The 10,436-nt window shown below is 44.3% G+C and overlaps 1 protein-coding gene and 1 long non-coding RNA gene across 3 annotated transcripts in view; one reads left to right on the top strand and one right to left on the bottom strand.

Moving 5' to 3' along the window:
* MYRFL (myelin regulatory factor like) overlaps positions 1–10,436 on the top strand; it is a 128,108-nt gene that overhangs the window by 66,557 nt on the left and 51,115 nt on the right. The window contains exons 11-12 of the mRNA XM_055085208.1: positions 2,891–3,091; positions 9,541–9,649. Coding sequence (XP_054941183.1) covers positions 2,891–3,091; positions 9,541–9,649 — 310 coding nt within the window. The remainder of the gene's footprint in view (positions 1–2,890; positions 3,092–9,540; positions 9,650–10,436) is intronic.
* LOC114486412 (uncharacterized) overlaps positions 4,992–10,436 on the bottom strand; it is a 60,282-nt gene continuing 54,837 nt past the window's right edge. For both annotated transcript variants that reach the window (XR_008617541.1, XR_008617540.1), the window contains 2 exons: positions 5,567–5,773; positions 4,992–5,469 (listed from right to left, as the gene is read on the bottom strand). This is a non-coding gene — a long non-coding RNA (uncharacterized lncRNA). The remainder of the gene's footprint in view (positions 5,470–5,566; positions 5,774–10,436) is intronic.

The following is a 10,436-nucleotide window of genomic DNA, read 5'->3' on the forward strand; positions in this document are numbered from 1 at the left end:
ACATACATATACACACACACACACACACACACACACACACACACACACGCACGCACACACACTCACACCTCTTCTGGAGTTCAGTTGAATTTTTATTTACCCAAAGGGATCAGTGTGTGGAGCGATGTCTGTTTCACTCTGCAGTTGGGATTCAACAGAACCGTCTACTAACTATGGAAGGGGTAACTCTTGACCCCTTTCATAGTAGTAGCATGGAAGTAGTATATGACATAAAGAAGTCCTTCTTAAACTTTATGGAGAATAAGAATACCCTGGAGAGCTTGTGAAAACACAGATACCTGGGTCCCACCTCCACAATTTTTGATTCAGTAGGTTGGAGATGTCTGAGAATATGCATTTCTAACAAGCTTCCTGGAGACGCTGATATTGCTGGCCTGTAGACCACACTTAGAGTAGCATCGGGTAGATAGCATTTCTAGGCCCATTTTCGATAGTCTTTTCAAAAGGTACAAGAATGAATTTCTTATGAACTGCCTTCCTCAGCTCAAGCTTTCCTATTATGCTCTTTGACTCCTCTTTAGAAGCCCAAACAATGGTAAAGCAAAGAAATTCCAGCTTTCCATTCCAAACTTGAATGGCCTCAAATTACTACTAGTGTTTCCTGTTCCAAGCATCTGCAGGGGGGCACCATTTACATTGTATTCTTTGTGAACAGAGTTCCCTCGGAATTGTGCAGCTCTGCAGATGTGTCACTGAGGAGAGCAGATTCATTGATTGTAGGCTGAATGGTTGTTACTCGGCACAGCAGAGTGTGTGGAGGATGAACTTGAGGCTGCATCCTCATTTTTACGAAGTGTTCATGCATACGTGATTTCATTTAATTCCCACAGCCCCGTGAGATAGGTAAAGAAGACACTATTATCTTTATTCTTCAGGGGAGAAAACTGGTACAGAAAGGTTAAGTAACTGTCCCAAACTCCCACAGGTAGTTTGTGTCACAACATAGACTAGAATGTTCGGGTCTTCCCTAAATATATGAGGCTGCGTGATAAATAATAAGAGTAGTTTAGAAACTTTAATTCATTCTGATGTTTGATAGCAATCAACCACTATTGGGCCACATCTAAACACAACTTCATGACTCCAGAATGTTTTTCTGTGATTCCATTTCAGTTTGCTTTGACCCATTAACGTTCTGGATACCAGAGAAGGGAAATAAGTTCACACATTTTATAATAACATTTCCCATTACTGATGAGGACTCCTCCTTAGGGCTCTATATTTAAACCATTGTAGATCTGTGACCCTTTCCAAAATGATGTGAACATGTTTTAGGGATTTGAGTTTTCATTTGATGAAATTCAAGTGAGATGGTTGTAATTGTTCCCCAAAATCGAATCTACTTATATCTGCCATTCCAGTACTGTCAGGTTACAAACAGGATAATAATTATCCCAAAGCTCATTAAGAAAAAGAAAATCCATCACTGTCCTATTCTGCTTCCTTGAAGTGGCTCATTATGTTCAGAGCAAAGGAAAATGCATCAGCATTTTATATGGATACCTTTGGATTTAGCTGATTGCTCGCTATAAAAGGATTTGAGTCAAAGCCAATTTGCCATTCACAACCAAGGAGCCTCTAGGGATCTTGCGGAAAAGCTCTTTGTTCAAGTGAATTCACACAAAATAATGTTCAAAGTTGTTACTTTATATTCTTTCCCTGCTTTTGTCTATCCCGTGTCAATAGTTGAGTCTTCCAAGCAGCTCAGGGTTCAGACAGGTAGGAATGAAACAGGACATTGCACACACCTAAGTTTTTTAACTGAACCCAAACGTAGATCTAAACTTTGAGATTTCTTTTAATTATTATTTATAAATTGGTAACACGTGCCTGTGGTAAAAACATTCAAATAATACCAAGAGAGTAAGAGAAGGACAGGTCATAATTTAAAAAACAAATTAATTTCGTTAGGAGGATTTTGGTGGATTCATAGATCCCAACTTAAAGATATGTGGAAATATATTTAGTGGCAACAGGGAAATGGGGAGGAGAGAAGGCAGTACAGTGGAAAATTCTTTGGCCAAAAAATTTATTTAACAGTAAAATCTCCAGAACTTTCTCTAGTCTAATAGATTCACTTGGATTTTCTTTGAAGACTGCATTTGGCCAGGGCTTTTTTAGGCAATACCACAAAACTCAAAGTTAGAATCATTATTTAATAATCAAAGGAAGCATAATCGCAGCTCTAGAACTTATTAACTTTGTGGCCTTGGGCAATTTGTTTATTCTTTCAGAGTCTCAGCGTCAGTAAAAGGAAGATAATGGTCCTATCTCATAGAATTGGGGTGTGGATTAGCACACAACAAATGCAGCTGTTACAGTTCTTCTTTCAGAATCATCTGTGTTTAGGGAATAGCTGAGGTGTATTAAATATATTTGTATTGTCATTTGCTTGTCAATTGTGTATGAAATCATAAACATGAAGGTGTTTTGAAACTATGGAAGGGCTAGCTAAATGCAAGGGTTTTTTTGAAATTATCTGAGCTTTAATAAACTTGTAATATTTTCTGATGTAATATTCTGGTTTTAAATCATTATTATTATTCTCCCTGAAAAAGTACTCATTTTGAGTTTTCTTCTTCTTCCTTATCATCCACCTACTATAACTGACACATTCTCAATTCCATATAGAGACTGGACATTGCAAACCATGACACGCTGAGCTTCTGCTGGTGGGGGGCAGAACAGTTAGGAGAGCCTCCCTGGCTCTCCTGGGGTCACAGTTATTCGGATATGTCAGTGTCCCATCCAACATGTGATTCTCAAGTGAAAGACTTGGCTAACATTCTGTTTTCCTTTGAGGAATAAAGCGATCATCTATTCCTGCATCTGTAACTTTAATTGTAATAAATTTATGTATTTTCTCCAGGCCTCCAACCCTGGGCAATTTGAAAATGACATCGATGCATTATGGCAGCGAGGACAAGTTCCAGAATCTGTTGTTTGTCACGGTCAAGTGGGCATAAACACAGATGCTCCGGACGAAGCCCTGGTTGTCTGTGGCAACATGAAAGTGATGGGGACAATTATGCATCCCTCTGACAGCCGGGCGAAGCAGAATATCCAGGAGGTGAGCACGGGGCAGGCCTCGGACACCTCCTCTGACCCCCGAGTCAGGAGTTTGGGGCCCTCCTGGCCCCTGACACGCCTGGCACAAGGCATCCCTCCATGTCACCTGTTAGTGTGAGACGAACATGCTGCTTAACAGTTATGAGTGTTGGAGTTATTAGGCATCTCTGCTGAAATTGTAAAGCAGTTCCTACCCAAGAGAATGGACTTACCTGCCGGGAGCAGTGGGCCATGACAGCATGGCACTGGCTTCACAAGCAGGAAGTCTCTGAGTTATTTCCCACAGGCCGTTGCCTTTCCATTGTCAGCTGCTGGAGCTTGCCTTTTCCTTTTCATCTCCAAACTTCCATCTCCCCGTTCAGCTTTCAAACGCTGTCTCAGTGCAGTTCCTGCCCATGTTTCTCCTGGACCTCTCCAGCCCCTTCCTCCCAGAGTCCCTGGAACCAGGCCTGCCAGCCATTGTTTTCCCCACTCAGCATCCTTCTCTGAGGAGCAGTTAGAGAAACTGCACCTCCTCACGGCTCATTCGGGCCATCCCGTTTCCCTAGGTTACAGGTCAAGACTTTCTCCTTCTGCGGTGAGGCAGGCGCCTAGTGGCAATCAGAAATCTGGCCTCGAAATCAGGAGGCTGCTCATCCACTTCGGACTTGCCGGGATAAAACGCCTAACCTCGCCGAAACTCAGTGTCTTTATCTATAAGATGGAAATGGTGCCTCTCTGCCTGAACCCACAGAGTCTTTTATAATTTTTAACCCATTGAGATAATAAGTACTGAATCATCTCGGAAAGTCACAACGGCTATGAAGACCTAAGGGATCCCGCTGACGATGCCAGGTCACTCCTGGCTCCACCATTCAATTCTGTGTCCCATTCAGTGCTTCTGCCACCTCTCCACCTTGTCACTCACACTGCTTCTCCTGTAAACATTTTCGAGGCGAGGTGGCAGAATGGTTTTTAAACCTCCTTTCCTTATTCTTTCTTAGTTAATAGGAGACTTAATCTGTAAATCATTGGCCATTCTTCCAGGCTGCATTCTTTTCCCAGTGCAAATCTGCACTGGTTTTTCTAAGCCAGCCAAGGAATGTCCTCGTTGGCTGAGAGGATTCCAAAGAATGGTTGTAATTGTAGACTTTTATACTGATCGCGGAGCTGCGGTTCATGTTAGAAGAGCTGTGACCTCCTAGCCTGATGGGAACTCTCAGGGCTAGAAGGTTCTCACATACATTTCAAGATACCGGTCTTAGATACCGTGCCTCTGCCTTTTAGAAAGAGATGAACTGGCTGCGTTTCAGATCACACCAACTCAAGCTTATCCTTGCAACTGGCTATACAGTTCTCCACCAGGCCTTATCTAAATGTAAATGGAAGATGACAAGTGGGGAAAGTCCTCCACCACCACTCCTGCTACCACTGGGCTTTCCCCAGAACTTCATTTACTAAACGTCCTCAAATGGTGTTCCTTGGTTTGAAGAAAACATATCGTCTCAAAATAACAAGGTTCCCTAGAACTTCTCAAATCCCTCTAGGAAGACTTCTCCATGAAGTGAAATGTCACTTAATCCAGCTCTCGACATGAAGTTCCTGTATGCCCTTCCTGCTCACAGCAGCAGGAGGGAATAAAGAGGAGCTGGTCTCTGGTTAGAAGGCAGAGTTTTAGTCCTGATTCTGGCACCCACTCGCCCAGGAACTTTGGCCCAGGCACGCTCCATGACTCTATTATTCTGTGAACAGGGAATGCCCATATTTACTCACGTTAAGAGCTTTTTCTAAGCTCATATACGGGAAACATTTTTTAGTTGTGTAAGGCTAAGCAAATAGATATTACTATTATTTACTTGCAAAAAATGCAAGTTACATGTAATTCATCTATTAAATTATTTCACATTAATATATTTGTCCTTAATAACTTGTCCACATTTATGAAATACATGTTTCTAGAAATCTTGTCTATCCCATTCACCATTTATTACAGACAAGAGACATGATGGTAATGTTGATGATGGTGCTGACAGATGTGTGAACTTCATCTTCACCTCTCTCTGACTCAGTTTTTCCAACTTTTAAAAGAAGGCCATTCTTCCAAATGTGCTGGGAAGTGAACCTTCGGTTGACCTGATTGCAAGCGTAGGACTGGAGGCATTTCCCATTAAGGACGCACGGCAGCCAGAGCTGGCTTCTGAATTAGCTGCTGTGAGACAACTGTTGTGGCCGAACATGTTGCCTGATACCGTGTTGGGAGGATGAACATCCGTTGCTGCCGTGCCTGACTCTGCGTCCCCTCGTTCAAGGCAGCGAAGGTGGCTTTGTGGATGTTCAGCACACAAGCACTCTGCGTGGAGACGCCTGGAGGAGATCTCTGGGGCTCATCTGGACGCACATCTAAGACACAAAGACAATAAAGCAGATATGACTGAAACCTGTGAAACGGAGGCACTGCGAAATGAGGTCAGCCTCGGGGAAGAGCAGTTTCACTTACCCAGACTTGGTGTTTACAGAGGTGATGAGAGACTGGAGAGGAAATGCAGCTTTTACAATGGAAACCGAGCAAAATTAGGGTGAAAAGGGTATGCTGCAAACCAAAAGGGCGTGAAGAACAGCAGTGTCAATGCAAAAAAAAGGAAGTTGAACGTTGAGTGCACCAGTCAAATTCTGTGGGGAAGGCTGAAAATAAGGCAGCAAACGGCTAAAAAGAAAAGCCAGGGGAAAAAAGATCAGTTAGTGTGAAATGCTCAAAGGTAATTTCTCCCAAGCGCACCAGCAGCATACTAGTTAAAGACAAATGTGTGAAGAGCTCAAGAAAGTCAAACATGCAAAGTCTCCCCTCAGGGCCACGAGCCAAATGCAGAAGTTCAGGGTGAGCCAGTGCCATTCAAGCTGCTCCTGATGGGAGACTGATAGTCTGGGCTGTGGGCCATGGGTAATGAGATCTCCCTCCCTGAACGGACTGCAGTGTCTTCTCTGCGGTGAAAGGCTTGAGTTAAGATATAGAAACCTTGGGTGTGAGGCAGCATGACAGAGATGGCCCTTTGAATTCATGGTCAAAACTTTCCAAAATTGCTGTGGGCAAGATCAGATTAGACACCCAAATTCACTTACTAGCCTCTTACTCAACACACATTGATGAGCAAGGCATGGTGTTGAGTCGTGGCCTTTGTACAGTTCTTAGTAGAGGATTCCAAGGAGGCACAGTCCTTGCCTCAAGTGTTTTTCCTGGGCCAAGAGTACAGGCCATAGGGAGCATGCAATACAAGCAGTCTATATTTAGCTTTGGAAAGTCTACAACACAGCATTAGAAATCAAAAGAGCATTTTCTTAGAAAAAGTTTGTTACAGAAGGTGTTTAGGTCCCCAAGCCAACCCTCAAATTTTTGTTTGGCCAAAAATCTGTTTGAAATACAGTGGTAGTAGTACTAGCGAACCTAACTGCTATGTCTAGGAATATGTCTTTGGGGAAAATGCAGTCAAGGATCCAACTGAGACAGCAGGGGTCATTTTCCCTCTGGGTAGCCTGGACAGTTGGAGTGAAGGGCACATCCTCCTCTGCTTTCCCCTTGCAGCAAAGGAACTGACACTGCCTCTGCTTTGGTCTCTGATGGGGCCTCATGCAGGAACCAAGGGGATAATGAGAAGCAGGCAAGTGGGCTCGGGACCCCCAGAGTGCAGGGAGTGGGGAACAGGGCAGGGCCTGGCTAGTGCAAGGCCAGACTAGCCGGCTCCTGACTGACCCCCTGCCTTCAATTCTGTTAGCATCAGGGATTGTTCTGCCATTTCACTACCTCCATTCTTTCATTCCTTCTTTCCTTCATTCAAAGTTTGGGTGCCTGTTACCTGTCAGACACTGTGCTAGGCACTATGCAGGTCCTAAGACAAACAAAACACAGGCCTCACCCTCAGGAAGAGAACTTTCATTAAAATTTAAGCTCCAAATAAGAAAAACTCATTGAATCTCCAGGGCCTGGCATAGTATCTGGCACATAGTAGCTACTCATTAAATATTTGTTGAATGAATGAAGGAGCTCAGAGTGCCAGGTGTATGCACAGGGCAATATGAGATTGTGACTGTTCCTTCCTAGCATGGCCTGCAAGGCCCTCCGTGCTCTGACCTTGATCTTTACAGTCTAGTCATGCCAAACCCTGCCTTGGTCGTGCAGGCATAATTCAGGGGATTTGCTGCCTCAGGACTTGGCTTATGGTGTTCTCTCTGCCCAGCATCCCTATCTTAGTCTTACCCTTTCCACCCTCTTCCCCACCCTTCATCTTTCCCTGACTAACTCCTATCTTAAAGTTATTAATTTATTTTATAAATATTAGTTAAGCACCTACTACATGCGAGGAATGGTACTAGAAACCGGTGATGTGGTGACGAACAGAAAATCATGGCCTCAAATATGTCCTTGCCCTCATGGGATGTTTATTCTGTAGGAGAAGACAGATAATAAAAGTGACTCACTAGTTGTCTGGTGATAACTTTGATTAATGCTATGAAGGAAAAGAACAGGTGCCATTAGCACATAAGGCAGAGGGAAACTTCCTAGTCTTGGAGGTCAAGCAATCCTTCTCTGGTGAAGAGGTGTTCTAAATGGGGGGAGGCGGAGGTAGAGGAGTGGAAGGGAAGAGCCTCTGAGGCAGGGAAATGCCCTGAGCAAGGACCTTGTAGTGAAAGGGGCAGAGCGTGTTTGAGAACTGAAACAAGCCAAGATCTCGGTTGGGCTTCACCATCTCTGGGAAGCCTTCTTTTACGGTCCCCTGATAATCTTTTAGGTGCTTCCTTGGAGTTGCCATGATTCTCTGTTCATAACTCCATCATCACCCTGCATTTCTCACATTGTAATATAATCTTATGGGATGAGTCTGTTTTCCTGTCTAGACCATGAACTTTAAAAAGGCAATCATTTTGAAGTTCCAACACTCAGGGTAGTGCCTGGTATGTTGAAGGCGATTGGTAAATATTAGTCAAATGAAGTAATGAATGAAAGAACTGAACCAAGCTTTTGATGACAGCAATGATCAAAACCGCAGTGAGCTCGAAATTAGACTCCCCAACAAGTACCTGAAGTAAAGTTAGTCCACTTGTCCAGTTAAGCACAAAGTCACAACATTAGATAACCCACCAAACTGGTGAAGGAAAGAGAACCTTTATGATATTGGAGGAACTTTCCTGCTCGCTTGACAGAGTGGGTCCAGGGAGGGGTTCAGGGCCAAAGCAGGGGTTTCTTAAAACAACAGAAAAGCATTTCTGGTTGCTCCAACATATGGATGAATGTCCAGGCGGTATATTTTTAATTGCCAAGAGACCACTGGTTTCATGATCCAGTTATGTTCTCTAAAAGAAAATTTAAGGATCCACATAGGACTGCCAACTTTTTACTTGTGGAATAAGGTCATTAAAAAAAAAATCAGGGCTTCCCTGGTGGCGCAGTGGTTGCGCGTCCGCCTGCCGATGCAGGGGAACCGGGTTTGCGCCCCGGTCTGGGAGGATCCCACATGCCGCGGAGCGGCTGGGCCCGTGAGCCATGGCCGCTGAGCCTGCGCGTCTGGAGCCTGTGCTCCGCAACGGGAGAGGCCACAACAGAGGAAGGCCCGCGTACCGCAAAAAAAAAAAAAAAATCAATCATGCTATTACCATGAATTCATAAAAAAAAAAAAACTCAAAAGGGAAGCCTTTGAATCAGCACATTTAGCCTTAGGAAAAAGCCACTATATTGTCTTTATTGTTATCATTTTGCTGGGACCCAGTGAAATTTCTTTTGAGGAACTTGCAGTGAAAGTTGGGAGTGCTTTTAACCACCTGTAAGAGTGGTTGGCTCCAAGGAGGACACCATCGCTGACCAGGGTGGTCTGGGGGAGAAGCCATCTGTAGGAATGTAGCTTGGATTTTGAGGCACCAGCAGACGGGTAATCCGGGCTAGCAGACTGCCACTTGAAACAATTTTCTCCAGCAAGATGTCCATAAGCAATTCAATGATATACGCTATACCCATTCTTAATAGGTTGTTACTTAAACTAAGCACTGCATTTTTAATTTATAAACACAAGGTCGGCCTGTATTTGTTAGCTGCTTATATTGTGTGCTCATTTGGAAATGATACCTTGCCATCCTGGACAGAAATTGTTCCTCTCCAAGGTGATCAACCCCCATTCTCAGAAGGACGGTTCAACTCTCAGTGGACAGAAGTGAGGCCAGAGTAGTGAATGAGGGAGGTTTTGCCCTGTAATTTAGCCATATAACCTCTGGCTCAGTTTATAAGTCAGTGGATGGAAGTCGCCGACATGAACCTTGAAACTTTTGCTTCTTGGAGGAGAAAAACATAAATTTCTCTTAAAATAGTTTGGGCAAGAGGAGAGGACAATCCCATTCCCAACATTCTTCAACTCTCTGGGTCACTCTGGGCCTTGATTCGAATAGCAAATATCTAAGCGGGTGAAATCTGATCTTCTTTAATTAAATTAGGTTGACGCAAATGAACAGCTGAGAAGAATAGCCCAAATGAGGATTGTCGAATACGACTACAAGCCTGAGTTCGCATCTGCGATGGGAATAAACACTGCCCATCAAACAGGTACGCACACAACTCCCTTCTTAATTTTGTATTGTCAACTGTTAAAGTTCTAATTCCCTCTTCATCTGGAGGCTGTATGCTATGGCACTTGACAACATCCTGTCGGTCTTACTTGTCCTCTGTGAAAGCCATAATCACCAGAACAGGAAGAGTTAAAGAAATTTCTGTCATCTTTCCTCAACACCCCCATCCCCACTGCTGCCCCCTAAGGTACTGGGGGAGGATTTTGAACACATTGTCTCTTTTCACTGGAGGCCTCTTGCTCATGGGATGAGGGCCGAGGGGCGGATGGCAGCGCAAACTGTAAGACAGGCAGCACTGGGCAGCATCGGGATAGAGAGGGAAGGTGGCAGGACAGGCAGGTCCAGGTCAGAGAAGTGCAGAGTGATGTTCATACTCCAGTCCAGGAATTCTAAAGAAAAAAGGACCATTTAGAGGGCAGGGCCCTCCTGCAGAAAAAGAAAGAAAATCAAGCCGATGCCCTAGTCTCATGTCTATGTACAGGGATCTGAAGGTACTTAACGCCTTCCAACATTCGGCTCAGAGTCTCAAGAAAGAGTGGAGAAAACAACACTCCCACTTTTAATCTTCTAGTGGTCCTTGGCTCCAAATTCCTCCTTTGCTTTTTATTTTATTTATTTATTTATTTTTTTTGTGTGTGTGTGTGGTATGCGGGCCTCCCTCTGTTGTGGCCTCTCCCGTTGCGGAGCACAGGCTCCGGACGCGCAGGCCCAGCGGCCATGACTCACGGGCCCAGCCGCTCCGCGGCACGTGGGATCCTCCCAGA

The sequence above is a fragment of the Physeter macrocephalus genome, chromosome 6 (assembly GCF_002837175.3).
Source record: "Physeter macrocephalus isolate SW-GA chromosome 6, ASM283717v5, whole genome shotgun sequence".
NCBI lineage: Eukaryota > Metazoa > Chordata > Mammalia > Artiodactyla > Physeteridae > Physeter > Physeter macrocephalus.